We start from the raw sequence: 17,529 nt of genomic DNA, 5'->3' as shown, positions 1-17,529 counted from the left end.
AGTCAGATAAAAGCGTTGTTGAAAATGTGGAGAAATGAAAACTCTCACACACAGCTGGTGAGAATACAAATCACTTTGGAAAACAGTATGGCAACAATTCCACTGCTGAAAAGGTGGAAAAAAAACAAAATGTCTATTAACTGATGAATGAATAAACAAAATGCAGTGTATTTATATAATGGTGTATTTGGCCATAAAAAGGAAAGAACATGTTGCTACACCATAGATGAGTCATGAAAGATCAGATTCCATTTTATATCAGGTGTCCAGAATATGTAAATTTATCCAGAAAGAAAGTAGATTAGTGGTTGCCTAGTGCTGAGGGTGGGGGGTAATGGGATAGGGAGGTGATAGCTTACAGGATATGAGGTTTCCTGTAGAGGAGATCAAAGTGTTCTACTGGCTGGGTGATGGTTGCACATATCAGTGAATAAACTAAAAATTGACGTACACTATAAGTCAACTGCACTGTATATTAACTATATCTCAATAAAGCTGTTAAAATAATGACTAAACATTTAAAAAATTTAAAGAATAGATTTACATAACTTAATATATTTTAAAAAAGTGTACTGTTCTCACATTTAGTGAATGTCAGACATACTGTAGAATATGTACATATTATATAATCCCACGTGTTCATAGACCCATGTGTATAGTGTGTTCCTGCTTTAAGAACAGTGTGTGTATACACATATATACACACACGTATGTGTATGTGAATATAAAGGAAATGAATGTAATCGGAAGGGGAATATAATGGGAAGAGGATTGAGTGAATATAATGGGAAGGGGATAAGTAACTGCTAATGGAGAATACCTCTCACAGTTAAATAAGGGAAAAGCTGGAGGAAGTGACAGGTCAAAGGTTGAAAGGAGACACATTTTTATTGCATTTCTGTTTTTTAAAATTTCTTTTACTGTGTTATTTTCATAATACTTTTTAAAGGTATTAATTTAATGTAAGAAATAACCAGCTAGTAGGTAGAGCTCTCCAAAACCAGAATATGCTACCTTAGGAGGCAGTTTGTGTCTCATAAGAATTTAAAGTACAGAATGGATTTACACTTGATAGGCTGGCTGGGTACATGGACTGGATAACCTTTGGAGTAGAATTCTTCATGCCCTTTAAAGTCTCTTCCAATTCTGACATTTACCCAAATTAAAAAGGTATTTAGTCTTAAGACTGGGAGGAACCTACAAGTAGTAGGGCTAATTTGAAAAAAATATTCTGTGAGTGGTCTAATGTCAACTAATCTTAATTACTGAGTTTATTATTGTTATTTTAGAGACAAAGTCTTGCTACATTGTCCTGGCTGGTCTTGAACTCCTGCACTCAAGCAGTCTTCCTGCCTCAGACTCCCGAGTAGCTGGAACTACAGGCACATGCTACTGCACTAGGCTTTTATTTAATAATGTGATTTCAATGTCAACAAAGAACAAAAAGACATTTCCAATCAAAAGATACATAAAGTTAAACAAAGTACAAGTTTTAGAATCTGAACTAAGTAAAATTATACTTCCTTTTGAAAAGAGTATCTTGCTCACTGAATTTGTCCCACAATAAACATTTTTTATTAAATCTCATTAAAAAGAAATGCGTTGTGATTTGGATAGATGTACTAGTGAAAAATGGTAAGGAATGAGAAACACAAAGTCCAAGAAGCTAATTTTCAACTCATAATTTTTCTTACTTGTATTTCTATTTTAGGTTCAAAGTCAAGACTACTGCTTAACACTATGGTAGGACTTTAAACATAACTGAGGAAAAAACATATTAAAGTATCATTAAAAATATTTATGATTTTATATATGTAATTTTTTTTTCTTTAAATAATAAAAACAGTTTACCAGCTAAGTCAATACCACAGATGGAGTTCTGTGGAAATTGTATTTGGCAGCAATGTTAGTTTTTTAAGAGTTTCTGGCTTCTGTAACAAAATAAGAAAGTAGGCCTTTTTCTCTCCACCATGAAAATTTGTTGGAATGCTTTGTCCTCCATACCTATAAAAGTTGCCAGTGTTATAGCAGGTATACCACTATGAAGACACTAGAATGTCTCAGAATATGCTGAATGATAGTTTTCAACATTTTTTGGAAGCTAGAGTTGGGTGGTATGACTTAAGGGGAAAAAAATGTAGCTATATGTGACCACTGACTAACAGTAAGAAAATTTCACTTCTGTATTTGTTTTTAATGGGTAAAATAAGAATTTTCTTCATACCTATAAACTTTAAACTGAAAATTTCTCTCCAACCTTAATTTGTTCTTTCCACTTTTGTCTCTGTTCCTGTAGTACTTTAAGGAATCAAGTTTAATTTATTTCCTTTAGGAAGGATGGTGGTGCTGACAGACTTAGTGCTGAGATGAGTGGGGTTTGATGTTTCATTAATTTACTTCTTTTGTTTCTGATCACTCTATAGTAGAGGGTGTATCAAACAATATACCTTTCATAAACAGAAATTTTCACTTTTGACAGTTTTTATCACAGTATTTTAGATTTCAAATGGTAGATTAAAAGAAAAAAGAAAAAATGCATTTTGGTTACCAAATTTATATATGTATGTATGTTCCTTTCTCAATTTGGAAAAAATATTTTCCTATTGATTCTAGTGCCTGGCTCCACTTAATTTTTCTACTCTAAAACAGTATTTCCAGGAGCATTAGAAAAATCAGTTTCACTGCAGTAGACAGAGAGATTTCTTTTCTTTTTCTTACCCATACCACTCAGAGTTTAGAAAAGATCCTTGCTTAAAGATCAGGATTACTCAGGCCACCCCGTTTAGTAACTGCACAGAGTGTCTGTGAACTATGTAGGGTAAAAGCAGAAAAGATGCATTTTCCAGCAAAGGCCTCCTTTGTCTTGAATTAAGTGAATGAAACACTAGATCAAGATTGTGTCACTGAGCCAGGCACGGTGGCTCACGTCTGTAACCCCAGCACTTTGGGAGGCTGAGGTGGGCGGATCGCCTGAGGTCAGGAGTTCGAGACCAGCCTGGCCAACAAGGTGAAACCACGTCTCTACTAAAAATACAAAAACTAGCTGGGTGTGGTGGCATGCGCCTGTAATCCCAGCTACCCAGGAGGCTGTGGCAGGAGAATTGCTTGAATCCGGGAGGTGAAGGTTGCAGTGAGCCGAGATCGCGCTACTGCACTCCAGCCTGGATGACAGTGAGACTCCATCTCAGAAAAAAAAGACTGTCACTGGGTGATAGGTCAATCTGGATCAATACCAGTTCCATAGTAAACAGAAACAAGGAGAAGAAAAGTTGGAGAACAGTACCAACCCCAAAACAGTGTGCACACACAGATAATGCAAAACTATGTAGTCAAACAAATGTTATAAAATTCTGTATGTATATAGGTATGTTTAAAGGAGGTGATTATCAAGGTCGTTAGAGCTGTCTGAAGGCTGTTAAGCAATTTGAGTGGCAGATTCTGGAGAAACCTGCTTTCTTGGTAGGCTTTAATTTAAGCTCTCAAACCAGAGACTTTTCTCATCAGAAAGTTTTTTTATTTTTACTTTCAGGTGTCCTCCGAAAGTGCTCTCTACTTCTATCCAGGGTGTTACTTTATTGTTTGGAGTTTTTTTTTTTTTGAGACGGAGTCTGTGTTGCCAGGCTGAAGTGCAGTGGTGCGAACTTGGCTCACTGCAACCACTGCCTCCCAGGTTCAAGCAATTCTCCTGCCTCAGCCTCTCCAGCAGCTGGGATTACAGGCGTCTGCCACCACGCCCTGCTAATTTTTATATTTTTAGTAGAGATGGGGTTTCACTCTGTTGGCCAGGCTGGTCTTGAACTCCTGACCTTGTGATCCACCCATCTCGGCCTCCCAAAGTGCTGGGACTACAGGCGTGAGCCACCGTGCCCAGCCTCTAGTTAGAATTTTGACTCTGCCGCTTGTCCTTTGACAAGTTACTTAACCTATCTGTTCTTCAATGTTTTAATCTAAAAAATAATACTAGTGCAAGTAAAAGGGCCGTAAGGTTTGCCTTTTATGTTTAAGGAAGAGAGTAAGAAGGCCAGGAGGGCTGGAACACAGTGAGCAGGTGGGAAGCAAAAGGAAAAGAGCTGGGGGGAGAAGCTGCTCATCCTGTAGGGCTTCATAGCTTTTACTCTGAGTGCAACAGATAGTGATCATGTGCAGAGAAGTAATATGATCTGATGCATGTTTTTAACAGTATCTCCCTGGATGCTGAGTTGAAAGAAGACTGCAAGGAGGCAAGGACGAGAACAGGTAGGTCAGTGCAATAATCCATTTGAAAGGTGATGATTGTTGAGACCATAGTAGTGATGATGGGGGAAGTAAGAAGTCACAGGCCAGGTGTGGAGGTCATGCCTGTAATCCTAGCACTTTGGGAGACTGAGACAGGCAGATCTCTTGAGCCCCGGGGTTCAAGACCAGCCTGGGCAACATAGGGAGACCTTGTCTGCAAAAAAATACAAAAAGTTAGCTGGATGTGGTGTTATGTACCTGTAGTCCAGTTACCAGGGAGGCTAAAGTGGGAGGATCACTTGAGCCCAGGAGGTTGAGGCTGAAGTGAGCCGTGAACATGCCACTGCACTCCAATTTGGACGAAAGAGCGAGACCCTGTCTCAAAAAAAAAAAAAAAAAAAGGATAGGAGGAGGGGAATTGAAGATAGCAAATTTAAGAAACTATTTTCACATTCTAGTTAAACATGAATATATTTTTAATATCACTAAATATGAATGCCTACTTTACTTGAAAATTTCCCTTATCAAATTATCTTCATTAAAATTTGCTACTTAAGAATCAGCAACTATCCAACCATAGGAAACCTGATGTTTTGATGGAAGGACTGGAAGAGAAGATGACTTTGGGAGAAGAGGAGAAATAAGTTATAAGTGGAAAAAATAATAGTATATAACATTTATAAACTGCTGAAACTAAACAAAAATGTTTGTAGTTAATCACAGATATATGGAAAATAAAAGTTTTAACACAATTTCTAGGGCAATTGAAATCACTCATGCACCCCTAATATGCACACACACAGATACATGCACACGCACACCTAGGATTCACTTTCTTAAGTTTGGGCAGAGCCCTGGGTACTTTATTTTTGAGATAGGGGTCTCGATATGTTGCCCGCGCTGGAGTGTAGTGGTGCCCTGCAACCTCAAACTTCTGGGCTCAAGCAGTCCTCCCACTTTAGCTTCTGAGAAGCTGGGACTACAGGCGGGTGCCACTGCGCCCAGCTGATTTTTTAAAGCTCCATGAATGATAATGGAATTTGAAAAGACCACAACCCAGCTTGGATTAAGAATCACTAGTGTAGCTGTTTAAAACATAAAATAAGGCAAAGCAATTAGGACCCCCTAAAAGACTCAGCAGTAAAATCACTATACCAGAAATGTAAAAAAGGATGAGGATATTAGTGATAGTAGGGGCTGCACGCTGCCTGAGGGTGATGTTATAGTATTTTCCAACCTACAGCTGATACATGAAATGATTCACTGCAGATACATATATGACTAAGATATGCCCTTACTCTAAAAGACTCAGTTCATCTACAAACCCGCATAAATATTCAAGAAAATGAATAACCTCCACCTTCTTATCTAAATGAATTTATTTAACAGTCCTACTGAAAATTATATAACTTTAGGTTAGATAAAACATATGACAGAAATTTCTCTATTTGAATTAATACAGACATAATGTAGTATGCCAATATCAAATAGTCTATTTCAGAAAAGGATAATCAATTGAAATAGATTTGAAAGTAATGTCCTTATAATTCCATATAAAAAGAAATATATTAACCAACATTTAAGGGAGAATGAAGGGGACAAATATCAGGAACAAGATTCAAACTTCTCTTTGAGGTAAATTATTCTAATACTTATGCAGCAATAGACTTAATATAAAATAAGACTAAAATGTTGTATTAGAAAAATGAAGAATTTCCCCCCACCCCAGAGAAGAGTCTCACTCTGTTGCCCAGGCTGGGGCAGAGTGGTATGGTCATAGCTCACTGTAACCTTTGAACTCCTGGGCTCAAGCAATCCTCCTACCTCAGTCTACCGAGTAACTGGGACTACAGGTGTGTGCCACCATGCCTGCATAATTTCAAAACCTTTTGTAGAGACGGAGTCTCCCTATGTTGCCCCAGCTGGTCTCAAACTCCTGGGCTCAAATGATCCTCCCATCTTGGCCTCCCAAAGCACTGGAATTACAGGCGTGAGCCACCAATCCCGGCCAAGAATTAGTTATTCTTCAAATATCTGGTCAAAGAAGGCAAATTTACCATATTAGTGAAGAGAGTCAACTAGTCGCTTATTAAAACGTATTTCTAGGAATTTTTATTTACAGAAAATTTAAAGAGAAAGTCAGCATCACCACAGGTATAAGATTAACTGAAAAGAAAGTGTTATAAACATTAACAAACCAACCAACCAGATCTGGTTACTCTGAAGAGGTGATAACCCCATTACTCAAACTTCCAGTTTTATAATAATGAAATAAAATTAAAATTAAAATGTATATATAATACTCTCAAATGTTACAATAACATCATTTGGGGCAATATTTAAACAATGAAATAATAATGCTAACATCCATTTCTGTTATGAAATCAAATGTACACCAACAAGCCCAGCATGGAAAACCATCCCACCTTTAGTATTCATATTACCTTGTGTGTAGGCAGCATCATCAGATCCCATACTCAGTTTCCGTGTTTCACTTATTCTATCCACATGTGCTAACGTAGGGTCCGTGAGGTGCTGAATATTCTCGGTTTCTACATAATGATCAGGATGATTTAGAAGATTTGTAAGTTCAAAGGTAGGGGACACCACCCCTGGTGAAACTGCAGGGGGCTTATTGGGAGAAACTGTAATTTTGAAAGTGTATTTCGTATTGGGCTGAGTGACTACCACTCGAGGAGAGGTTGCAGAGTTAGTGCCTATTGCTCGACTTTTGGGAGGATGGTGATGAATAAAGGCAGGACCCATGCTCACTTGCCCAGACATGTTCCTAGAGGCAGCAGATGCTCCAGAGTTTGTGGATATGAAGAGTGTGGGCTGATTCCGCATGACCTGTTCATCTCCTGTGGTGGCATTAGCTGAAATATAGACCTTAGGTTGACTACGGGACATCAGCTCATCCGTATTTGGGGGGCTGGCAGCTATGTAAACAGTGGGCTGATTTCTGTTTAAGGTTTGGCTGTTGACTGAAGAGGAAGTGCTGGCGGTTCGAGGTCCAGAAGAACGCAGTTTTGAAGAATTATTTCTTTGTGGGGGTTCAAGTTTGATTTCAATCTGGTTTTTTCGAGGTCCTGTTGAAATATTCTGAATGTTATATTGGCTATGGGCAGAAGACTGTGAGCTACCAGATGAATGAATGGTTGGTGGTTGTGAAGTAGTAGGTGAACTGATTGGCATGTAGACATGAGAGGTCTGGTGGCCTTGCTGATTTGGCTGTTGAGATGAGGTATGTGACAGAGGATTAGATGCAGGACAAGTAGTCCAGGGACCAGGCTGTGAAGGTTGATAAACTTGCTGAGGGTTCATGGGATTAAACTGAGATACCCAGCCAGAATGCTGTTGTGTCTGTCGAGTTGTACCACCAGGAGTTGTAATGTAAGGCCTAATATAGATAGAATTTCCCTGTGGACTGTTAAGTACAGGTGGAGGTACACCATGTATGTGCAAAGATGTAGGAGTATTACGACCAGTCTGGATATTTGGGGCTAAAGTTACCATAATGGGATTAAATCTGGGAGTTTGTTGAGAAAGGCTAGATGTTCCTTTGCTGCCTAAGTGAAATCCAAGATGTGGTGCTGAATTTGAAGCGCCAGAAGAACTGGACATTCCAAAAACATTAAAGCCTTGAGGAACTTGAGCTGGTGCTGTCTGTGGCTCCTGCTGAAATAGTTCACTATTGGACTGGCCACCTTGAAGTTGTCCATCACTAATGCTGTGCGTTAGAGTCCTACTTCCATTCATCCTACTTCCTTCTCTTCCATGGTGATAAATGTTCTGTGATTGCAAGTCCAAGTTGAGAGAAGTCATGTGATTGCGTAGACCAGAAATTCCAGAATCATCTGAAAAATTCAAGTCTCCTTCACCATAAAGATATCTTGTACTCTCCTGAGAGAGAACAGCACAGCAGGCATCCAGGTTATTATTATTCTATGAAAACAAAATAAATTGATTGATATTAACAATCAGAAGCTAATGCTTATATTTGCATCTCTACAAATACATGATTAACAAGTGACTGGCTAATACAATTATAACATATATTTGGGTATTTAAATTTGAGAAGTATTTTTATGCAAATGATTGAATGAAAAATCCTCACTACTAATGTAATGGAAAAGCTCTCCCTGACTAACAAAGTGAATCAAATCATTGTTTCACTTTAGCAGCTACAATGGATAAAAGGAGTAAAATGGATTCAGACAGATATAGTAAAATTATAACCTAATTAAAAAGGCAATTTTAATGTTGAACAAAATATAATTATTCAAGTTTATAATTAAGTTTAATTAAGTATATAATACTGTATTAATTAAACATTTTTTCAAAAGCTAAATGGAAAAATATTCTATCACGGTTTGATTGATATATAGCACAATGTATCAAGTGCTATACACATTTGTTTAAACTAATAAATGTTTAAAAAGTTACATTTGTAACATTTAAAGTTCTGAAATTCATGCCAGTCATCTCAATCCTTCACATGCTTCCTCTTAACTTGTGTAATCTCTCTCTCTCTCTCTGGAGGCTCAAGGTAGCCTCCAGAAGAACTAGTTCCTATCTCTGCCTTTAGATAACATCATAAAAATCTACTTCGGAGAGGGGGGGAAAAAAACCCCTCAGATTGTTTTTAAAGAATTCTCAAAAGACAATGACTAACCAGTAGTCATAAATCATCCACAAAAATGTTTGCCAAACACATACTATATGCATAGCACTGTGAGCCTGTGGAATAATCAAAGACATATAAAACTAAACTTTTCCCCTAGAGAGGGAGACAAACCACAGATTTCTGAAAAGGTAACATGAGTACATGCCAAATATTAAGTGGTAATGAAGTTCAACAGAGAATTAATATAGTAGGCTACTGAAGAAAGGACTGGGTTAATGAGGAAGGTATGGCCTGATGGTTTTCATAGAATATGTAGAACTTGAACAACAACAACAACAACAACAGCAACAACAATTCTTGGTGAAGACAATGGCACGAGTAAAGAAGAACACAAAGGTGAGAGTTAAGTAAAAGCATGTTCCAAACAAGATGGCTGGAACAGATCTGGCTGGAGCTAAAGATTTGTATTGAAAATATTGTTGAACAAATTGTTGCAAAAGCAGATTGGAATTAAATAACGAAGGAGTTTTGAAAAACGAGTCACGCTAGAGTTTGACTGTATTATAAGCAATGAGGAGAGCTACTGAAAGTGGATGAACAGAGAAGTAAAGACAAAGGGTATTCAGGGAAGAGAAGTCTATTGATACTTAAGATGAATAAAAAGATGAAAAACCTTTGGCAAGATGACCAGTTAGAAGGCATAAAGTAACGAGAGTTTGATAATGGAAATAAATTTTAAAATAATACAAATTGTTAACACAATTTGGCCACAAGAGAGAAATAATTCAAATAAGCCTGGAAGATTAAGAATCTGACAGAAAGGAGAGTTTTAGACTTAAGAAAGATGAATAACCAAGTTAAAATGTCCACAGGCAGTTTGATATGAGATAAAATCATATTAAGAAAGAAGTGGACTAAAAAGGCATCTTGATGCCTTGTTAAGGAAATGACAGTTCACATTGTTTCAACAGGTAATATAAAAGGATAGTGAGCAAGGTTTGACTTCCCCCTTCCTAAAACCAACAACTTAAATCTCTCATGGTAGAAAAATCCTTTTATCCTACTAATAACTCTGAATTGATACATATTAATTTTTCAAATAAACTTGAAAAACTGATCACAATCTTTATCAACGATTCCTATTATAATTAGATCTTATCTTTTGCCAAACCTGATTGGCGCTTTTTGCTTTAAGTTAAATTTATTGTCATTCCAAGTAAATTCTTCTTCCTTCTAAGCCAAAGCCCGGAGACTTTATCTTCCTCTCACCTCCTCTCTGTCATCATTCTCAATTTAAAATTTACATTCCCTACCAAATCCAATTCCACATTTCCTTTGTAAAAGCTTGATACTCATATTTAGCCTTCCTCTTTAATTCTCTTGAGTGCTCAAAAATTCCTTTAATCCTCTGTAATCTCTGTAATTATTCAATATGTTCATATTAAAAAGCAATATTCTAGCTCAGCTATGCCATAATTTATGTGCACTCAAATTATTTACACTCTACAGACATTACTTTCTTAACAGCAAAACATAAAAGAACTTACAGGGGTTTTATAAGGTTACATTAGGACAAAAGGAAATGTACTTTTTATTAAAATTTTTATTTTAGAAAATTTATATATATACAAAAAAGAGAGGAAATATGATAAACTCCCACATACTTATCGCCCATCTTTGTTCGTCTGATGTATATGCCTCAGCTACTCCCCCTACCAAACCAGATGAAGTCTCAGACATTAACTCGTTTTCATTTGTAAATACTTCAATATGTACTGTAAGAGACAGGGACTTAAAAACATAACCACAATGCCATGATCATACCTTAAAATTATCAATAATTCTTAGCATCACCTAATATGCAAATAGCACTAAATTAAAGCATAAAAATGTCTTTGTACAGTTAGTTTAAATCAGGATCTAAATAAGGCCTACATATTTCATTTGGCTGATAAGCCTTTTAGGTTTCTTCTAATAAGCAGCCCCTCCCCTCTTTTAAAATTTTTTCTAGCCATTTGTTTGTTGAGAAAACTTGGTATTTGTGTAGTAGAATTTCCCCTATTCTGGACTGCACCCCGTGGTCAATCAATTTTCCCTGCATTTCGTTGTAAACTAGTAGCTATATCTAGGGATGTGATCAAGTCCATGTTTGAATTTTTGGTGACCATCATAGACGTCCACTGTCAAATCATACAAGGAGACACAGCAATGTTTGCCTGTCTTTTTGTGATTTTAAAACTGACTGGTAGATTCAGATGTTGTCAGCTTGATCCAACTAATGATTTTTAGCAGCTATTGATGATCACTGCTTAGAAACACTATTTCATTAGGGGTGCTAAACAGTAATACTGGAATGTCCCAATTATAAGATTTTGGCCAGGTGCAGTGGCTCACACCTGTAATCCCAGCATTTTGGGAGGCCAAGGCGGGATGATCGCTGGGCCCAGGAGTTTGACACCAGTCTGGGCAACATAGTGAGACCCTGTCTCTAAAAAAAAAATCTTGTTTTTAATTAGCCAGGTATAGTAGTACACCTGCAGCCCCAGCTACTCAGAAGGCTTAAGTAGCAGGATCACTTGAACCCAGGAACTGCAGTGAGCCATGATCAGCCCACTGCTGCATTCCAGCCTAGGTGAGAGCAAGACCCAGTCTCCAAAAAACATAAAAAGGATTTCATCTTCATTCTTAGCAGCAATTCTTCCTTGAACACTTGCTCTCTTCAACTATTTGGTTACATTCTGCACAGAAGAGGCAGGATAAAAAAATTCTTTTCACCAGTTTTCAGAATAATAAATTTGGTCCCTAGCAACCTCCAAAGCTGACTATGATTTATTTTTAGTATCATTATAAACTCATGTATCTTTAATATTTTGATGTGTTTCAATCAGTTTTGGTCATTATGTCCCCTCTTCAAGTTACTGGGAACAGCTTCAAGTTGGCTCCTCGGTATATGACATGAATCCAGTAGTTTTTCAAAGCTTCTCTGCTTTCTGGTATGACAAGATATTCCAGCTTATCATGTACATCTACTCCAGACTTGCAATCAGCCATTTCTCAAAGCAGCCCTGGTTACTTTTAGTGAGAAGGGGTAGAGGACTCTCTTGAAGTGTATCAAAAGGGGTGGGATATGAGTTTTTAAAAGGTGGAAAATCGCTGCTTTTTGGTATACAGCCACAAATCTGCATTCTCCTCAAAGCTATAAAAACGTCCGAATCATGAATTCCAGTTCCTCTTTCATTTTTCTCCAAATTCCTGCACAGACACAGAAATTACAGATACCCTATGGCATTCATTCACTCCTTTAACCAACATTTACTGAGCATCCATTAGGCAAGGAGAAAGGAATATGATCGCTGATCGCAAGAATCTCACAGTCTAGTGGAGGAGAATAACGTGAACACAAATGAAATGCAGCATGGTAGGTGTTATCATAGAAATATGGATAAGGACAATGGGTGAAGGTCATCTGAGAAGGTTCTACTAAGTACATGGCACTTAAATATTAAGTGTTGCATATACTGAATGAACAATACTTAATGCAGTACTTTGAAAGGAAATACCAATTTTAAACTTAGATTCAATCGTCATGTTGAGAATTTAAAAACAGTAAAAAATTAAGTTAAAAAATCAAAGTGAAAACTATGCAATATTTTCATATTCTTCTAAGTTTTAAGATTTAATTACCAAATATAAAAATCAACTTTAAATTACACCTGCTGGTTATTAAGTTATCTTACAGAATTCACAGCAGAAGGAAAAGATATGAGTTCCAAAAAGAGGGAACTGTGCAACAGATAAGAGAACAACAGACGATAGACACTTTTGTTCTCTCCCTGACAAGCAAGATGTTTAAAAAGAACATGTACACAGAATTGGTAGCATGGCATGACCCTTTACTAATTTTAAAAAGTTCTGGGCCGGGCACGGTGGCTCACGCCTGTAATCCTGGCACTTTGGGAGGCCGAGGCGGGTGGATCACGAGATCAGGAGATTAAGACCATCTCGGCTAACATGGTGAAACCCCGTCTCTACTAAAAAAATACAAAAAATTAGCCGGGCGCGGTGACAGGCGCATGTAGTCCCAGCTACTTGGGAGGCTGAGGCAGGAGAATGGCGTCAACCCGGGAGGCAGAGCTTGCAGTGAGCCGAGATCCTGCCACTGCAGTCTGGCCTGGGCGAAAGAGCGAGACTCTGTCTCAAAAAACAAACAAACAAAAAAACAAACAAAACAAAACAAAACAAAGTTCTGAACCAGTATACTGTAGGAAGGATCTGTTAAAAGTACAGAAACCCACCCAACTGAGAAACGAAGAGCAGCCCCAAAAGAGACGCTGTCATTTAGAGGTAGCTTAATTTGCCCGTTTAAAAATACTGCTCTAAATTTGGGAAAACTTGCACCCCACTTGAAACCACAAAGGAGCTCTTCCTATTCCTTTCTTGTCAGATTTCTTGTTATATCAGCTAAAAAGTACATTACCTGGATACCCTAAATTATTATCAACTCACTTTTAAAAAGTGTGGTCTGTTTCAGGCAAGCAAAATATTTCATTTTAGTTAATACCAGGTGTTGGAAAGCATGCTAAGTAGAGGAGTTTGCTTTTGTAAAGCCAGATTAACATAGGGAAGGTGATATTACTAGATGCCCAAAGGAAATGGAAAACCATTCATTTTTTAATTTTGGGTTAAAGCTCAATTATTTTATTTTTAAACAGGTAATTTATTGACACAGATTAAAACAATAAAAAAAGATACCTGTTGAGAAGTCTGAGTCCTAACTCTGTTCCATCAGGCCTGTTTCCTCTAGCCTACTATGGATAACCATCTTTTATTAATTTTGTTTTTAATTCTTCCAGTATTTCTTTATGCAAACAGGGACAAATAACATGGATGTGTAGATATTTATTTGCCTTGCTCTGTCTATATACTCTGCACTGCATCTTGTTTTTCTTAACACATACTGGAGATTATACTTTGAGTACATTAGAGTGCTCTATTTTTTTTGAAAATATTTTAAAGTAATTCTACAAAAGGCTCTATGTTTTACTCCCAGTTAGAGTATTTCAAAATCTCTATATCTGTACTATATGTAGGGAAATGCTCTGGACAGTTCTTTCAATACGAAGTCTACAGAAATTTATCAAAGAACTTACAGTATCTTTCTGTTAGTTTTTTAATAACCTACTGAACAGCATAGCTTTATTTTACCACAAAATTCTCTTTTATTTGAAAAGTTAGGGAGAAGTTACTTGAGACTATTTTTCCACACTATCTCTGCTCCTTTCCCACACTTTAACTTCTGACTCCATCTTTATTACATGTTTTTATTCTCTCATTTTTTTCACATTCTATATTAACAAATGTAAACTACTGATTCATTTACCAAATATACCTTATGGGTCTTCTGCTGTTGTTATTCCTTTTAGTATTGGCTGCTAACATTTATTGAATACTCATTATGAATCAGTTACCCTATTGCTTGTTTTATCTACATTGTCAAATTTAACTCTCTGTGTAGTTTTTTTATTCCCACTGTACAGTGGAGGAAATGAAGGTCAGAAAATGAGGGTCAGAGAAGTTAATTAAGTTACTGCTAGTAACTGCCAAAACTTGAACTCAGTTTGGTTTATCACCAAAAGATATGCTCTTAACCATTATACTATAAGAAAAGGCATTGCTGGTGGGAGAATTCCATGCAGCTCAGGATGACTAGAGCATAGGGTACGAACAGGAAGGACCAGACAAAGATCAGGGTGTAGAAACAGCCAGGATTCCAGATCACAGACCTTGTATGCCCTAGTCAAGCTATATGAGCTTCATTCAGAAGGGCACAGGGAACAATCAACAGGTTTTAAGTGTGTGAACAGCTCTGCACTCTGGCAGAAGAGGATAGATTGGAGAGACCAAAACTGGGTTAGGTAAAGGCAGGTAGACCAATTAAAAGGTGATAATGGTGATAAGGGTGTGAACAAAATGTAGTCATTATTAGAAATTATAGATTTGATAAAAATTTCATATAATTTCAAACTTTAAAAATCACTTCAAGAGTAAGTATGCTTGACTGAGCCCCAGACACTTTTTTTGTTTGTTTGTTTTGAGATAGGGTCTCTCCTGTTTCCCAGGCTGGAGTGCAGTGGCGCGATCCCAGCTCACTGCAAACTCCGCCTCCTGGGTTCAAGCAATTCTTGTGCTTCAGTCTCCGGAGTAGCTGGGACCACAGGTGTGGGCCGCCACACCTGGCTAATTTGGGTATTTTCAGTAGAGACAGGGTTTTGCCATGTTGGCCAGGCTGCTCTTGAACTCCTGGCCTTAAGCAATCTACCCGCCTCAACCTCCCAAAGTGCTGGGATTATAGGAGTGAGCCACAGCACATGGCCCCAAATACATTTCTGATACAAAGATTTCCAGTTTAATAAAATAGGGAGGCACAACTATCACTCAATATTTGGAATTGTGAATTTCTAAAATTGTGTACACTAAGAACAATGTACAAATTAGAGGATTAGTGATACTAATTGGAAAACTTACAAATTAAATTTAAAAATATAAGAACAGACTTTTTCCCCCCACTTTGGGATTGGGACCTTAGGCATTGTCTAGTCAAACTCTTTTATTTTACAGATTAAAAAAACCTAAAGCACAGAGGGTATATTCTTTATCAGATATGCTTGGGGTGCCCATTTAGGATTATAACCCAAGTTTCCTGACTCCTTAATCATTTTTCTCACTTCCATACTAAGATCTGAAATTAGCTCTCCTGGCAGAACAGGTGGGAGAAAAGTTAAGAAAGCTCATATCTAGTAAGTACAGATATTATCAATGCTTTACATTCAGATCTCATTTAACTCACACATCTACTCTACAAGTCAAGTATTATCCATACTACAGACGGGTACAGAAAGCTCCATCTTGCTAAAGGCCACATGACTATCAGACACCAAAGCTTATCTCTTTTCATCATAATACACTAACACCAACAAGAAGATAACCTAAAAGAGTTTTTCTTCCAATGTTTAAAAAAATACCAGGTTTGTATTAACAAATTCAGAAATCATCGAACACTGACCTGTAACATGCACCTGGATACAACAACTTCAGGTACTTCAGGGAATTTTTGTCGCAGGTCATGTAAAACCTGAAAATCAATTTGGTGGCTTCCTTGGGCCATTCGTATATTGCCTGATCAGGACTATTTGTACAGTAGGCAATTCTAGGCCTTAGTGGAAATAGTACTCATCTCTTCTGTCCAAGCATTTTCTGTGAAAGAAAGAAAAAAATTTTAATGAGAACTGATTATAGAAGGAATATTGTTGTGGATTTAAAATTTCAGTACAAAAGAATATGTGCTTTAGCACTTAACATTATAAACTATAAAAATATTTAGACCTAAAATGCTTTCCATATAGTTATACTATCTTTTTAGTATAAACTCTGATGGTAAACTTTTATACTGTCTAACTCCTATGTATTTATATGCTCTATAATGGCTGAGCCAAAAAGCATTCAAGTAAGAAATTACTGTCAAAGTTGTCTTCCCAGATTCTTTTAAAAAGGGAGAAGAAATAGTATCGCTGATTTTTTTCTTAATGATTACCCCAAGGTGAGTAATCTAAATTCTTAAAGTTTGGATACTGAAAAAATTTGGTACTACAAATGACTCTGTTTTGTCTAAAACTTAATGATTCAAAACCCAATGCATTCAATATTTTGCTTTATCTTTCAAATATACTTAATCCTTAAATGCACAATCAATTCATTCTCAGGAGCTGAGTAGCATTTTATTCCCTCTGCTTCTATTAAATCAGTATTTTTAAAATACTAGTATTTCCCAAGGGGTTTGATTTAATTGGCTGAGGAGTGAGCAGCCTGGGCATATGGAGTTTTATAAGATCCCAAGGTGATTCCAATGTGTGGTCGAAGTTGAAAACTACCCACCTTATTTTTATTCCTATTGTTTCTAATGTAAACCATGTTTAATGTTGAAAAATCTTTTGGGGATATAAATAGGAGATAAGTACATTAGCCTAAATAAAATATTAAGACATTTAAAATCATGCTATTTGAAAATACCTTTCATTAGGACAAATTTCATAAGAAGACAATCTCTTTAAAACTAATTTCTTATCTGCGGTATTTCTCTTTTTAACCTTGTTAACATAAGCCTAAAAATACAGGTCTATATATTCCATGAATGTAGAAATTTGGTCTCTTTTATTATTGTGTATCTAGCGTTTTATAAACAGTCTTCAGCATAACAGTAGATATTTAAAATAGTTTTGAGATTTATAGAACTCCTCAGTGCTCAATAAGTGCTCACTTATATAGTAATAAGCCTTTTAGTTTTTTATCATCACTTGATTAAATTGTACTTAATTATTTTGTTTATGTGGCTTTAGCTTAGTTACATCTCATGGATAAAATTACTGCCACATCAAGTTATTTGCATTGTAGATTTTCCAAAAGTATTTCTATGTAAACACACACACACACACAAATTTTCACATTCAAAAGTAGTGTTTCTATAAATGGGTTGCAAGAGAGAAAGTACTAGAAATTAGTAAAGGACATTTTAAATAATTTAAGTGGCGATAATCATGCTATAGAACTGCTCATTTTAAGGAAGCCTTCCTTGACTCCTATCAGCTCATTTCTCCCCCTTCCCCCAATTTTGGGCTAAAACTCCTGGAAAG

The 17,529-nt window shown here is 36.7% G+C and overlaps 1 protein-coding gene across 9 annotated transcripts in view; it reads right to left on the bottom strand.

The window, feature by feature from the left end:
- TAB2 (TGF-beta activated kinase 1 (MAP3K7) binding protein 2) overlaps positions 1-17,529 on the bottom strand; it is a 93,365-nt gene that overhangs the window by 24,752 nt on the left and 51,084 nt on the right. For all 9 annotated transcript variants that reach the window (XM_055266948.2, XM_055266942.2, XM_055266975.2 and 6 more), the window contains 2 exons: positions 15,906-16,096; positions 6,660-8,160 (listed from right to left, as the gene is read on the bottom strand). In XM_055266948.2, coding sequence (XP_055122923.1) covers positions 6,660-8,160; positions 15,906-16,007 — 1,603 coding nt within the window. In that variant the 5' untranslated portion in view covers positions 16,008-16,096. The remainder of the gene's footprint in view (positions 1-6,659; positions 8,161-15,905; positions 16,097-17,529) is intronic.

This window comes from Symphalangus syndactylus, chromosome 2, assembly GCF_028878055.3.
Source record: "Symphalangus syndactylus isolate Jambi chromosome 2, NHGRI_mSymSyn1-v2.1_pri, whole genome shotgun sequence".
NCBI classification, from domain to species: Eukaryota; Metazoa; Chordata; class Mammalia; order Primates; family Hylobatidae; genus Symphalangus; species Symphalangus syndactylus.
This window is presented reverse-complemented; position numbering and strand designations above follow the sequence as displayed.